The sequence below is a fragment of the Balaenoptera musculus genome, chromosome 3 (genome assembly GCF_009873245.2).
Source record: "Balaenoptera musculus isolate JJ_BM4_2016_0621 chromosome 3, mBalMus1.pri.v3, whole genome shotgun sequence".
Classification (NCBI taxonomy): Eukaryota; Metazoa; Chordata; class Mammalia; order Artiodactyla; family Balaenopteridae; genus Balaenoptera; species Balaenoptera musculus.
The window spans coordinates 161334348-161349159 of record NC_045787.1 but is presented as its reverse complement, the minus strand read 5'-3'; the positions used below and the strand labels follow the sequence as shown (position 1 = coordinate 161349159).

The window sequence follows — 14812 nt, the reverse complement described above, 5'->3', positions numbered from 1 at the left end:
GCCTGGCCTTGAATGGAAGATGCGCCCCCTCTCCCCACCTCCGGCCCCGCCCCTCAAGACACCCAGCGTCCCACCCCTGTCCCTCTCTGCCTTCTAGTTTCCAGAGTCCCATCCTTCCTCTCTGTGGCCCCAGACTCGCCCCTCTTCAGATTATTTGAGAAATAACCCAATTGTAGTTCATTTTTTTCCTCACCCCCCTGAATAAAGTCGCCAGTTAGAGCACGTGATGTGGCTGCTTCTTGGGGGAAGTAACTGGAAAGGAGAATTGCCAGAAAGTGAGAGTTGTCTCTCAAATCTTCAGGTCCTAAAGTTAGCGATTGATTCACAGGAGCATGTAAATGAGGGCCGGTCTACACCCTGGAGCAGCTGTCACAACTTGGAATATCCAGGTATCAGAAATGGGGAGGGGAAAAAAAGAAATGGGGAGGGGGACTTCCTGGTGGCGCAGTGGTTAAGAATCCACCTGTCAATGCAGGGGACCCAGGTTCGATCCCTGGTCCAGGAAGATCCCACATGCAGTGGAGCAACTAAGCCCATGCACCACAACTACTGAGCCTGCGCTCTAGAGCCCGCAAGCCACAACTACTGAGCCCCCGTGCCACAACTACTGAAGCCTGAGCACCTAGAGCCCGTGCTCCACAACAAGAGAAACCACAGCAATGAGAAGCCCGCACATGGCACCGAAGAGTAGCCCCTGCTCACCACAACTAGAGAGAAAGCTCACACGCAGCAATGAAGACCCAACGCAGCCAAAAATTAATTAATTTAAAAAAAAAAAGACACCACTGGGCCTGTTTAATCAGAGGCGAAGTCCATAAAGGGTTTCTGGAGGTCTGTACAAGTCAGGAAGCTTCTTGGTGGGACTGGTGGCACACAGTGGGAGAGCACACCTCCTCTCCTTGTCAGTCACTCTTCTGGACCCCTCCCCATTTTTAAAAATAATTTATTTATTTTTGGCTGCGTTGGGTCTTCGTTGCTGTGCGTGGGCTTTCTCTCTAGTTGCAGTGAGCAGGGGCTACTCTTCGTTGGGGTGCACAGGCTTCTTATTGCAGTGGCTTCTCTTGTGGAGCACCGGCTCTAGGCGCACGGGCTCAGTAGCTGTGGCTTGCAGGCTCTAGAACGCAGACTCAGTAGTTGTGTTGCACGGGCTTAGTTGCTCCGCAGCATGTGGGAATCTTCCCAGACCAGGGATCGAACCCGTGTCCCCTGCATTGGCAGGCAGATTCTTAACCACTGTGCCACCAGGTAAGTCCCAAGGGTGTCTTCTTTTTTCCTTCCTCCACTTCTCCCAAATGCCATTCCTGGATCTAAAGCAAAGGACTGACTCAGATTCAGGATTTGGGTTGTAAACACTTACACTGTAACCACTGGACCGCCAGGGAAGTCCCATGTAAGCACTACTCTTAATCCTCCTCCTTATCCACAGGCCCTAGGAGAACCAGTTTCCTCACAGGGGCAATACCGCTTTTAGTTCTGTTCAATAGAGCAAGATTGGTGGATGTCTCGTGTGTCCAGGCACTGTGCTAAGATAGATAGATCAGGCCCATTCCCTGCCCTCAGTGAAGATGAAATAGCATAAGAAGCAAAGTGTCCCACTGGGAGAGTAGTAGACAGGCATCTTTCAGATGCCAGAGACAAACTCAGTTCAAAGTGCCTTTAGCCAAGACAGTGATAAGCTTCAGGAATGGCTGTCTCTAGGTTCTTAAATGATGTAACGAATCTGTTTTTTTTTTTTTTTCTTGGCTCTACTCTGGGACAGGATCTCCTCACAGTTGCAAAGATGGACCAGCAACTCCATGCTTTTATTGATTAAAATAGGCCTATTTCTCTGTAAAACCAGCAAAGGTCCCAGGGCTGGCTCTCATTGATCCAGCCTCCTCATAAGCCCATTACCCAGCCAATAATTGTGTCAAGGGGCATGCTGTACTCTCACTGGCCTGATCTGGGTTATGCTTGTACCTAAAGGTCCGTGGTGGGGTGAGTTCCATCTGAACCACATGGACTGATGATGGGGGAGGGGTGGTCCCCCCAAAGGAAAGTCAGGAGATGAAACCAGGAGAAGGGGAAGGAGTGCTGGTCAAGGAATCATGATATATTGACCACAGAGACTGGTGGTTATGACCTTGACTCTGTAGTGTATCTACCTGGGTTCACATCCCAGTTCTACCGTTTACTCACTCTGTAACTTTGGGCATGTTGCCCAGCACTTATGAGCCTCAGTTTCTTCATGTGTAAAATGGGGATAATAATTGTTCCTCTCGTAGGGTTATTGGGAGAATCGAATGAGTTAATGCAAGTTGTTATGGTTATGCATCACTGTGTAACAGACAACTCTAAACTTAGTGGTGTAAAACAACAATCATTATCTTTCATGGTTCTGGAGTTTCCCTGGGCTCAGCTGGATGGCTATTGTTCAAGGTCTCTCATGCAATTGCAGAGAGTGGCTGGGGCAGGGTCACACTCACGTATCTGGTGGTTGGTGCTGGCTCTTGCCTTGAACCTCAGCTAGGGCTGTCAGCCAGAATAACTACACGTGGCCCATCCCAGTGGCTTGGGCTTCCTCATAACATGGCGTTTGGGTTCTAAAGGTACATGTCCCAAGAAAGAGAGCCAGGTGGAAGTTGTCTCACCTTTGACGACCTAGCCTTAGAAGTCAAACTATGCTGGAATTCCCTGGCTGTCCAGTGGTTAGGACTCGGCACTTTCACTGCTGGGGCCCAGGTTCAACCCCTGCTCAGGAAACTAAGATCCTGCAAGCCAGGCGGTGCGGCCAAAACAAAAAAAAAGTCACACAGTGTCACCTCTGCTTTCTATTCACTAATGTAAGTCACTAAAGACAAAAGGGAGGTGCCCTAGACTCCACCTCCTAATGGGAAGGATGTCAAATACAATGCTTAGAAAGTGCCTGGCACGTAATTAACACTCAATAAATGCAGACATCATCCATGATCACTGCTGTTGTTGATGATGTTTTATATGTACTGTTATTGTGACAAAGCAGATAAGCAGGCATTCAAGGAAGAGGAGTGAGGTAAGCCTTTGAAGGAGCTCCAGGTAAATGACCAGAACACAGGGAAGGGCATTTCAAGCAGGCCTGAAGATTTCTGGGAAGGTTCTGGGGAACTCCCAGCTGCTCAGAAAGCCTGGAACAGAGCATGGGAGCTGGGGTCAGATCACAGAAGGACTTGAATGCCTGGCAAAGCACTTGGACCTGTTGATAAGGGGTATGAGAGCCATGGAAGGTTTAAGCAGGGGAAGGTTCATCAGACTGACACTCGTGCTTGCCACTTACAAGCAGGTCTGGGGGAGGGTGAGACTGGAGGTGAGGGGCACCAGTAAGGACCTTGGGACGAGAACTGAAAGATGGGCAGAAGGGGATGAATGAGAGGGAGTCAGAGGAATAACCCACAAGGCTGTCCTGAGGAGAGTGGGAGTGATCATTTGAAACTTTCAAGAAGCAGGGGTTGTTTTCAACCTCATTTGAAATAAAGCCCTGGGGATTTTTGGCAGGTTTGGTATGGGACCCTGAACTTCACATTTCTTTCTATTTTTTTTTTGACTCATATATTCATTCTTTATTTTCCACCCAATTCCATCTTGTGATTCTCTTGGTTCTCTATCATGGTCTTAGGAAGGTTGCCTCAGTTGCAAATGGCTGGACTCCACATTTCGTACTCCCTGGTGAACTTGAGGCTACTGGTCTGGGAACCCCACTTTGAATAGCCAGGGATCCCTAGACTTTTGTTAGAAGAAATATTTGCGAGTTACAACTTTAGGGTACCCACTAGTTTCTGCTTGTCACCAGATGGGAGGAAAGAGGTGAGCAGTTTCTCCTTATCTTTTTTTTTTTTTTAATATTTATTTATTTATTTTTGGCTGCGTTGGGTCTCAGTTGCGGCATGCTGGATCTTTCGTTGCGGCACGCGGGATCTTTTGTTGCGGTGCACGGGCTTTTCGTTGCAGTGCACGGGCTCAGTAGTTGCGGTATGTGGACTGAGTTGCCCCCGGCATGTTGGATCTTAGTTCCCCAACCAGGGATTGAACCAGCGTCCCCTGCATTGCAAGACTGATTTTTCATTTTTTTAAATTTTGGCTGCATTTGATCTTCATGGCTGCGCACGGGCTTTCTCTAGTTGCGGCAAATGCGGGCTACTCTGTTGTGGTGCGCAGGCTTCTCACTGAGGTGGCTTCTCTTGTTGTGGAGCACGGGCTCTAAGCACGAGGGCTTCAGTAGCTGTGGCTCATGGGCTCCAGAGCGCAGGCTCAGCAGTTGCGGCGCACAGGCTTAGCTGCTCCGCGGCATGGGGGATCTTCCCGGACCAGGGATCGAACCGTGTCCCCTGCATTGGCAGGCGGATTCTTAACCATTGCGCCACCAGGGAAGTCCCTGAAAGACTCATTCTTAATCACTGGACCACCAGGGAAGTCCCTCTCCTTATCTTACCAAGGCAAATTCCATCAGCAGTCAGAGGGCCTGTAATTTCAAGATGAACTGTAATTTTAATAATTCTGAGAGGGAAAGAGGCAAGTCTGAGATACTCTGCATATACGGCATAGAAAACGGCAGAATTACAAATGGAATCAGGTTCTGTAATGTCTTGCAACTATAGTGACAACCACAGGCAGAGGCGTGAATAGAAGATGGCTTTAGGTGGGAAAATGGGGTGGTCATGGCTCCTCCCCAAGGTCTGCCCTCATCACCTCTGCTCTAGGGCCTTCTTGTAGCCAGGTACTCTCATCTCGGGGTCTCTGCACTTGCTGTTTCCACCGCTTAGAACCCCCTTTACCCTCCAGTTATCTGTTCCACCCCTCTCACCCTTCAGATCTCGGCCAGTCAGGTCCTCAGTCTCTACGAGCCCCAGGCTGGAGCTGGCCTCCCCATATGCACTCCAGGGGCCCTCGGTCCTCAATGGGAGGTTTGGGACCCTTTCTGGCTGGTCAGCACGGGCTTCCCCATGTCCAGCACAGGACATGCATAGAGTGCAGAGGTGCTCTCTCATGAACTGAATTGCACCCACTGCCCCCCCCTAAATTCATATGTTGAAGCTCTAACCCCCAGTACCTCAGAATGTAACTATATTTAAAGATAAATCTTTAAAGAGGCAATTAAGGTAAAATGAGGTCCCATGAGTGGGCCCTAATCCAATGAGCGGAGTCCTTAGAAGTAGAGATTAGGACACAGACACACACAGAGGGATGTGATGACATGGGAAAAAGATGGCCATCTACAAGCCAAGGAGAGAGGCCTCAGAAGAAACCAACTCTGCTGATACCTTCATCTTGGACTTTCAGCCTCCAGGACTGTGAGAAAATTAATTTCTGTTGGTTAAGTGCCCCAGTCTATGATATTTCCTATGGCACCCTTGGCTGACTAATAATACACACTCTATAAATAATGCTCCCACAATGCCCTGGGTTTCTGTCATCAGAGCATTTATTAAAAAGTGAAGAGCCATTCTCTCTTCCTTTCCATTAAAATCTCACTATTCTGGTGAATTCCCTGGTGGTCCAGTGGTTAGGACTCTGAGCTTCCACTGCAGGGGGCACGGGTTTTGATCCCTGGTCGGGGAACTAAGATCCCACATGCCGCATGGTGTGGCCAAAATAATTAATTAATTAATTAAAAAAATCAATCTCACCGTTCAGGAGTTCCCTGGTGGTCTAGTGGTTAGGAGTCAGTGCTTTCACTGTTGTGGCCCAGATTCAGGGAACTGAGATCCCATAAGCCTTGTGGCCAAAAAAGAAAAAAAACAAAAAAAGTGAAATAAAATCCTACTGTTTACTGTTCAAGTCAAGGTTGTGGGGGGAGGGTCAAGAGTGGGGAGGATGGGAGGATATGGAGTCTCTCCCTACCCCCAGGTACCAATTTTTGACTCTTTACCCCAGATATTCCATTCCCCTTGCCACGGATTACTTCAGGCATAGACATGTCCTACTTTCAGCTAGGAAGGGACAGGGTGGCTGCTTGGAGATGAGGCCTTTGGAGGTTGGGATGTGATGTCTGGAGTTGTTGCAGCCATCTTGGCACGATAAGAGGTAAAAAAAACCCCACCAAAATTGGCAAAACAGAAGATGGATTAAAAAAACAGTGTCTTTGATGTTGCTGAGCCATCTGACTTCCAAACTTCTCATGGAGTGAGATAAACCTGTTCTGGTGCAGGCAAAGCTGTGAGAGAAACAAGTGCTCACCTATTGCTCATGGGAGTGCCATTGAGTACAAGTCTCCACAGAGGGGAATTTGGAAATATCTCTCCAAATTACAAACCACACAGACCCTCTAACCCAGGAAACCTACCCCTGGGAATTTTTCTACAGACAAAACAGTGTGAGAAATGATAGCAAACCTGTCATTTCCTGCTGTACAAGTTTAACAGCAAGATGCGGGGCAAGTCAAGGTCTATTAAAAGGTGTTAAGGGCTTCCCTGGTGGCACAGTGGTTGAGAATCCGCCTGCCAATGCAGGGGACATGGGTTCAAGCCCTGGTCTGGGAAGATCCCACATGCCGCGGAGCAACTAAGCCCGTGCAACACAACTACTGAGCCTGCGCTCTAGAGCCTGCGAGCCACAACTACTGAAGCCCGCGCGCCTAGAGTCCGTGCTCCACAAGAGAAGCCACCACAATGAGAAGCCCGTGCACCGCAACGAAGAGTAGCCCCCACTCGCTGCAAGTAGAGAAAGCTTTCGTGCAGCAACAAAGACTCAATGAAATCAAAAATAAATTAATTAACTTTAAAAAAAAAAGTGTTAAATAAATTATAGGACAGTCACACCACAGGAATCTGCAGCTGTAATGGGAACAAGGAAGGTTTTTAGACACCTATTTGGAATTATCTCCAAGATGTATGTGGTAAAAAGAGCTATGCACACTACCTAAGGAATACTTTGTTTCCATTTGTGTAAAAAAAAAAAACTTCAGTTAAGATGTATCTGTATGTATGTTTGTAACATGCCAGGATATCTCCAGGGGACCTAGAAGGCACCTGCTATGGTCTGAATGTTTGTGTCCCCCCAAAATTCATGTTGAAATCCTAACCCCCCAAAGAAGATGGTGTTAGGAGGTGGGACCTTTGGGAGGTGATTAGGTCATGCGGGTGGAGTTCTCTCATAAGTGGGATTAGTGCCCTTATAAAAGGGACCCCACAGAGATTCCTCACCCCTTCCACCATGTGAGGACACGGCGAGATGGCAGTCTGTGACCTGGAAGAGGGCCCTCCCCCAAAGCTGACTGTGCTGGTACCCTGATCTTGGACTTCCAGCCTCCAGAACTGTGAAAAATAAATATATATTGTTTACAAGCTGCCCAGCCTGTGGTATTTCGTTACAGCAGCCCACAAAGGACTGAGACACCCCAATAAGCCCACCAGGGTGCTGCGGGTAGGATGCGAGGGAAGCTTCTCAGCATACTCCTTTCTAATTCTGCATCAAATATACCATGCATTTAAAAAATCAAATCAGGGGCTTCCCTGGTGGTCCAGCGGTTAAGATTCCACACTCCCAATGCAGGGGACCTGGGTTCAATCCCTGGTCAGGGAACTAGATCCCGCATGCCGCAACTAAGATCCCGGCGCAGCCAAATAAATAAATAAATATTAAAAAAAAATCAAATCAAATCAATCAATCAATGTCCATCCTGTTTAAGTTCTATTAGTCAGCAACTCGGTCCAGATGCAGACAGAGCACACCTCCACCCTACCACCACCCCAAAGCAGAACCTCCACACTTAGTTTTCCTTGAAGAATTTTAATCACAAACTGGGGGTGGGGGTGGGGGTGGGTGTGGGAGCAGGTAAAGGGAGTACAGGCTGCTAGAGAATGGTGGCTGACTCCAGGCCCCGCTCCTGGAAGTACCGATGGGGGAGGCGGGCGCGGGGGCCTTCGCTGAAGTACGACTTGATCCTCCTGAGTCCCTCCTGATGCCCTGTCTGCGAGTCCTCCCTGTGGGAGAGAGGTGGCGACACTGACTTCCGGGGGATCGGCCCTCTCAGGCAGCGCTGAGCCCTGGCCTCTCACCCTCCTTCCTCACAGCACCTCCAGGACACCTACCATGTAATGTCTTCCGCCTCCTTCTCCAGGATGCTCTGGGCTGTGCGCCAACTGAACCGGACAAACTGGGGGAAGCCGAACACAGGGTCCACGTGCTCCCTCAACCACGCTTTTGTCTTGGGATCTGGGGGAAGGGTAGGGTGGACAATGTGATAGCCCTGAGCCCTGCCATAATGTCCCAGCTTCTCAGCTTGGCATCTGAGGCCCTACCACCTCATCTCAGGCCTCCTCTGGAGTACCTGAAGCACCGCCCACTGTTTGAGACATCTTCCTGCCTCAGGACCTTTGCACAAGCAGTTCCCCCCAACTCTTTGCCTGGCCAACAGTTGCTCATGGGGCAGTTTAAGGAGACTGCCCTTGAGACATCTCTCTTACCTCTCCAAGGACATGAGGCATTGAACCAGCATTTGTGGACCACTGAGTTAATGCCCATCTCTCCCATGTAACCACGAACTCAGTGGGCACAGGGAGGTCCTTGTTTGTCTTGCTCATGGCTAAATCCCTAGGGCTTGGCCCTGCAGGTCACATACCAGGTGTTCAGTAAGCACTGAACACAGCCCAAAGTGTCTTTGGCCTGGACCTGGTTTCCTCCCTTTGGCCTCACCTAAGTTCCAATCACAGACTTGCTGTGTTGCCCCACCCAACTACCAAAGGGTTCCTTGAACCCAGCTACTGAATCTTGGCCTCTGCCCTTGTGTGTCTTTGGGAGAGTTGGAGGGGAGGGTCACGATCATTTCCACTTTACAAACAGGGAGACTGAAGCTCCTAATGAAGAGAAAACAATGGATTCAAGCTGGGGCCACTGGACAGCACTGAACAGGAGCCAGTACCCCTTACTCTGCCCTTTGCCCCTTAACAAATGGACAGATGTCCATCGTGAGTCTCAGTCCTTCACTGGGGCTCCAGAGAGAGAGCAGAGAGGGAGGGAGGGAGAAGGGAAGAGGGAGTCTGCCAGCTGGAATCCAACTTTGCCACATTTTGGCCATAAGCAAGTGGCCCCCCTGTCTGGGCCTCAGCCTCTTCTGCTGCAGAGTGGGGTGGTCAGAACAACTTAGAAAACCTCAGAAGCATGCCAAGCCTGCCTTTTTAGTTTATTGTCACTGCCGTCTGCTCACCATTGGGGTAGCCTGAGCCATAATCAGTGTCCAAGTCCTGCAGTTTTTCCACAAACTTCCAGTTCTTCACAGCCTTGTCTCGGGCCACCTGTGGGCAAGATAGGCACTTGGGATCTCCCTCTTCACGAAGCAGCCATGCTTGCCTCCTGCCCAGGGGGATGTTGGGAGCTGGCCATGGCCAGCAGGGGCCTAACCTTGGCACAGATACTGGCGGCACTGACCACGGGATAGAGGGCATCTGCCTTGGCCTTGACTGTCACCTCAACACCAGGAAAGCGCTGCTGCAGCCGCTCCTGGTATGTCTCTGGGGGCCCCACAGTGTCCACAAACACCTGCCATGGTGACAGAAATGTATTCATTCAACAAACATCCAGAAAAACAACTGTGTAGATGATCCAACTTCACAGCCTTTGCACTTGATGTTCCCACTGCCTGGAATACTCGTCTCTCAGCTCATGCCCAGGCTACATCTTCCTCTCAGGGGTCTCAGCTCAAATATCACCCTCTAAAGAGGCTCTTCCTGATCACACTATATCCATTCTACATTTATTAAGCACCTACTGCATGCCATGGGCTGCTCTACGTGTCGGGGACATAGCAGTAAACACGCCAGAGTAGACACTCTGGTGAGGGCCATAGACAAGAAACAGGATAAATAATAAAGAACAGGGACTTCCCTGGTGGCGCAGTGGTTAAGAATCCATCTGCCAATGCAGGGGACATGGGTTCAAGCCCTGGTCCGGGAAGATCCCACATGCCGCGGAGCAACGAAGCCCGTGCGCTATAACCACTGAGCCTGCGCTCTAGAGCCTGCGAGCCACAATTACTGAGCCCGCGTGCTGCAACTACTGAAGCCCGCGCGCCTAGAGCCTGTGCTGGGCAACAAGAGAAGCCACCGCGATGAGAAGCCCGCGCACCACAATGAAGAGTAGCCCCCGCTCGCCGCAACTAGAGAAAGCCCGCACGCAGCAACAAAGACCCAACGCAGCCAAAAATTAATTAATTAATTAATTAAAATAATAATAATAATAAAGAATAAGGGAGATCCAGAAGAGATTATAATTTTAAACAATTTGGAGGTGTTCAGGGAAGGTCACTCTGAGGTGGTGACATCTGAATAAAGGCCTGAAGGAAATGAGGGAATGAGCCATAGGGAGACCTGGGAAAGAGTGTTCTAGTGCAAAGGCCCTGAGGTGGGACCATGTCAAGTACGCTGGACAGCAGTACGGGGACCACATGTCTAGAACAGAAATGAGGTCAGAAAAGTAACAAGAAAAGTAATCTCCAGAGCATTTATTATTCTCAAAAATCACCTTTACTATTTGCTTACCAGCTGCCCATCCATCTCCTCTGATTTGGTCATGAACCCGAGGGCAGGCTCCTTGTCTGTCTGCTTCAGTACTGCATCGTCAGCTCCACATTCCAGCCCTGGACCTCAGCCACCCCCTCAGCAAGGCCTCCCTTGTTACATTCTCTATCTCAAGTATATTTACCCTCGTGATTCTCTCAAAACGGTCTGTTCTTTGCCTTGCAGCACTCGATGCAATGCCAACTTATATTTCTCTCTGGTGATTTAATCTTTCTCCACTTGCCTGTAAATTTTCCTGATTTAATTCCCACTGTGTTCAGAAAATTAAACGTCGAGATTTACATTTCAAAAATGTAAATGACTGTCTGCTGTGCGGGGAGCACATTGTAGGGGAGGGGGCTGGAGGAGGATGGGGCAGGTATCCAGAAGGAGGGTGCCCTGGGCTAGGATACAGACTGCGGGCAGGGGGAACAGATGTGGGATTCGTTCTAGACACTGAGCCTTTAGGATATGGAAATAGATTAGATGGAGGTGAGGCTGGGGGCCCCACCATGGTCCTTAGTGGGGCACACATTTAAGGTAGGAAAAACAGTAGGACATCAACAGCAGTAACACACATTCTTGAGGTACTCCAGATATGTCTGATGCAGAATCGTCCATCGCACTTCTATACTCCTATTTTATCCTGAGGTGATCAAATGGGGACAATCCAACCAACAGTTAGCTCACCTGAGCCACTTTCACACCCTGGTCCAACGCATACTGCACCAGTCCAGTAGCTGTATCATGAGACAGGGAGTTCAGGTTGTACTTGACCCTGTGGTGGTGGACAGAGCCCAGTCAACATCGTTCCAGCCACCCATCCCTTCCAGCCCATGATGGCTGCCCACCCCCACCCCCCGGGACCCCTCACCGCCCAAGCATGCTGGTAGAGATGAGGTTTGGAGACAGCACGTCCAGTGCCCAGCCCACAAAGTCTCCGTCCTCCTCCATTTTCCCAAAGAGCCTGTCCCGCTCGCTCTCCGACAAGGTCTTTGAGTCTGGGTGGAGGGTTGGGAGAGAAGGGGAGCGGCTGGTTCCCTCAGTTCCTGCTCTCCCCCTCCAGCTTGCACCCGCCCCTGAACATGCCCAGGAATCCCCTCCCTAGATCTACCCCAGGGCTCACCTGCCACTTTCAGGGCCTCCAGATCTGCCAGGCGGGACAGGGGGCAATAGCAGATGGCGTAGACCATGGGGCCTGGGGAAGTGGGGGTCCAAACAGTGAGCCCGTGAAAGCCGCCATCTCTATTCCATCATCACCGCTTTTTTTTTCCGGTGCCATCACCAATGCCATCGCCATCACCACTATCACCACCCCCCACCCCGAGTGAGGTGCAATCCCAGCTCCTGTTCCAGTGCAACTTGCAGCCACCTTATCACGCCCCTCCCCCACCCAGCCCTGGGGGCGCACCCAGCACCGGGCCCCGGCCCGCTTCATCGACGCCCAGGACGCAGGGCTCCTTGCGGCACACAGAAGGTACAGGCGAATTCAGGCGACAGCGGCCCGTATTGTCTCTCTCCAGCTCGCTGAGATCCATGCCGCCTCAGCCGCCGCCACCAGCGGCAGGAACAAAGTCTGCAAGGCAAGGTCTCTGCGCGCGTTTTCCGCGGGCCCCGAGGCAGTGCTAGCTCTCGACCAATCGCCGCGCAAGACACGCCCCAAACGTTCCCGCCGCCGTTGACGTTTGCGCAGCACACGCCGACGTCGCTGCCGTGCAGCTTCCTGGGAACTGTAGTTTCCGAGGCTGACCGCCGAGCTCTGCGGTTGGGGAACTGGATGGGCGGGGTCGCTTTCCAAGCTCCGCCCGGGTGTCACTGGAGCTCCGCCTGCCGGGGCTAGTGGGAGGACAGGGAAATAAAGGGGAAATTGAGGGGGGCCTTGAAGGATTCGACCCGGTCAGAGCCTAGAAGGTCAGATACCACTAGACTCCCAGAATACGGTGTCCGCATCACTGAGTTCCTGTCCCCCATCTGGTTTCAGGCTCTTTGTACTCGAAGTCCCTGCCACTCCACACAGTCTAAGCCCCCTGGACTAGGTATCCTGGCTCACGCTGGGCTCAAACCTTCGGACTTGAAGTCCCCCAACTCCCTCTCTCCGTAGCTCACCGGGAGAGCCACCCCCCCCCCCCCCCGTCTCTCGCCTGCTTTCTACCCACTCTCTCATCCGGGCTAAGCCTCTCCTACCCCCGAACCGAGATCCCAGACCTCTAAGGACTCCGGCTCAGAGTCTCCGCCCACCACGCAGGCTCCTTTCCCCTCCATCCCCAATTCAGGGTTCATGCTCCCGCCCCCTCTCCCAACCTTCTCCCTCTTTCTCCCACGTCTTAGCGAGGAGCACGCCTCCCAGATTTGTCCACCACTCTAACGACGTGTCTCTTTCTATTCCCTGCTCTCAACAGAGCTCACGCCCTCAGACTGTGGGTTTCTGTTCCTCATCAGGGTCCCAGTTCCTCCACCTCCGTTTTCCCCTCCCCGCCCCCACCACCTTTCTTCCTTTCTCCTCGGATATCAGCGGGGCTCACATCTCCTGACTCAGCTCTCCCTTCCCACGCTGCGCTCAAGCCCCAGATTTAGTGCCCCATTGTTCCCTCTTCGAGGCCCTCCTCGTACCCGCCCCCCCACAGCCCTTCCTCTCTCCCCGCCCACCCTGGGGACCCGCGGCCTCGGATTTGCCCGCCAGCCCCGGCCCCGCCTCCTCCGCGCCCGAGGCTCACCCGGGCTCAGGGCCTCCAGTCGCAGTCGTTCGGCTCGCAGGATAAACAATCCCGTTGCCGGCAGGGCCGCACCTGAACCAGATTCTCGCGGTCCATGAACACCGGGCCCGGCGCTGTGCCCACAGCCTCGCGGCTGCGCTCCTGCTTACCCAGGTCGCAGAAACAGCGCCACTTTCCCCAGGGGCCAAGGGCAGAGTCTTCCAAGTCTAGGGATGGAGGGCCAGGTAGTAGGGAACCTATCCCCCCCACCCCCCAGGGAGGGAGGAGGATAAAGACACTAACAAATCACAACAGTTCGTATTTGCTCAGTTGTGCTTCTGTGCCAGGTACCCTGCCATAGATTATCTCTAATCTTACCATTAGTCCCAGGTGGGGAAACTGAGACTTAGAGAGAACAAGCCACCCTTCCAAGCTCACACAACTGGTGAATGGCCCAGAGGGACTGCAAAATGACACTTCCCACCTGTGCCTGCCTGTCCAGTTGGGAATGTGGTACAACACCCTTGGTGTCCACCATCTGAAGGTGACTCCTCTCTTCAGGGGCATGATCTTGAGCCTGTCCAACTGGCACAGTGTCACCTGACCAGCAGGGTTGCCAGGTGGTAAATTAAATGACATAATTGTCATAATGAAGGTACTTAAAGCCGCTGGCGATGTGCTAGCACATAATACAAAAACAATTATTATGATCACTTTCAAAGCAGCTACAACGTTTATCAGACGCCCTTCACAACCCTTCTTTTACTGACTCTTCCCTACAGCCCTAGTTGACAGGTCTTAACCCAAATCTTGGCTCACAAAGTCCTGACACCTCATGAGCTCACCAAGCCTCTGCCAGACAACCCTGGCCTCTTTCCAGTCCTCTGTCAGGCCTTTTGGCCTTGGCACTTGCTGTTCCAACTCCCTGGTGCACTCTTCCCCCTAAATCTTCGCATTTTGGGCTTTTGCTTGTCATTCCGGCTGCATTGGTTACCTATCTTCAGCCGGGCCTTCTCTGACTTCAGAAGTTTACCTGCATGCACCCTGCCTTTTCTATCTCCGCCTTTCCCAGAACTTATCCATGAGTTTATGGATATGTCTGCGTCGGTATTTATTGCCTGCTCACGTCCCCTCTCCCCGTGTAAGCTGCTTAAAGACAGTCTCTATCTCAATTTACAGATGAGAAAACTGAGCCTCAGAGAAAAGTAATCAGCCCGAGGGGCGCCGACAGTGCATAGGTGGGCAGAGATTTGAAGTCCCTGAAGGAGGGTCTATTTGCAGCCAGATGGTGAAGTGGGGCAATGAAGCACCTTTCTGCACTATCACAGCCGCAGCCTGCAGTTACCTTTCTCCGGATGCTGCAGCCGCAGCTGCTCCCAGGTGTCCCCTTCTTCCTGCTCGCCGAAGTATTGGTAGTCGGGGGAGACCTGGGCAGGGGTTGCCAGCGGCAGGAGCATCAGAGGCAGCAGCAGTAGTGCCACACCGCTCCGGGCCATGCCGGACTCAACCGACCCCGGCGCGCTCCAAAGAGGAGCCCCGCGCATCACCCCCGCGGGCCGACGCAGTGGTCGGGGCCGGCGGCTGCGCGTCTCCCCCTGCCGCCCGCGGGCAAGT

At 51.9% G+C, this 14812-nt stretch overlaps 2 protein-coding genes across 2 annotated transcripts; both read right to left on the bottom strand.

Annotated features, from left to right (window-relative positions):
* Positions 1-7736: 7736 nt before the first annotated feature.
* RNASEH2A (ribonuclease H2 subunit A) lies at positions 7737-12145 on the bottom strand. The gene is made up of 8 exons (XM_036848412.1): positions 11917-12145; positions 11632-11703; positions 11380-11506; positions 11196-11283; positions 9352-9489; positions 9158-9245; positions 8043-8166; positions 7737-7934 (listed from the first exon to the last, which is right to left on the bottom strand). Exons 1-8 carry the CDS (start codon positions 12041-12043, stop codon positions 7805-7807), a joined length of 894 nt encoding a protein of 297 aa, XP_036704307.1. The 5' UTR covers positions 12044-12145; the 3' UTR covers positions 7737-7804.
* A 64-nt stretch (positions 12146-12209) lies between these two features.
* On the bottom strand, positions 12210-14764 carry LOC118893170 (thrombospondin type-1 domain-containing protein 8-like). The gene is made up of 3 exons (XM_036848416.1): positions 14544-14764; positions 13220-13425; positions 12210-12341 (listed from the first exon to the last, which is right to left on the bottom strand). The coding sequence occupies exons 1-2, from the start codon at positions 14740-14742 to the stop codon at positions 13226-13228; spliced, it is 399 nt and encodes a 132-aa protein (XP_036704311.1). The 5' UTR covers positions 14743-14764; the 3' UTR covers positions 12210-12341; positions 13220-13225.
* Between the last annotated feature and the right edge of the window lie 48 nt (positions 14765-14812).

What these genes read in the sequence shown, in the direction of transcription:
- LOC118893170 (XM_036848416.1), bottom strand. Translation starts at nt 14,742, where the DNA reads ATGCGCGGGGCTCCTCTTTGGAGCGCGCCGGGGTCGGTTGAGTCCGGC. An exon ending in GCTGCAGCATCCGGAGAAAG is followed by an intron (nt 13,426 to 14,543) that starts GTAACTGCAGGC and finishes CTCCATCCCTAG; the next exon opens with ACTTGGAAGACTCTGCCCTT.
- RNASEH2A (XM_036848412.1), bottom strand. Translation starts at nt 12,043, where the DNA reads ATGGATCTCAGCGAGCTGGAGAGAGACAATACGGGCCGCTGTCGCCTG. An exon ending in TCTACCAGCATGCTTGGGCG is followed by an intron (nt 11,284 to 11,379) that starts GTGAGGGGTCCC and finishes CCACCACCACAG; the next exon opens with GGTCAAGTACAACCTGAACT. An exon ending in TGGCTCAGGCTACCCCAATG is followed by an intron (nt 8,167 to 9,157) that starts GTGAGCAGACGG and finishes CCCTTCCCCCAG; the next exon opens with ATCCCAAGACAAAAGCGTGG.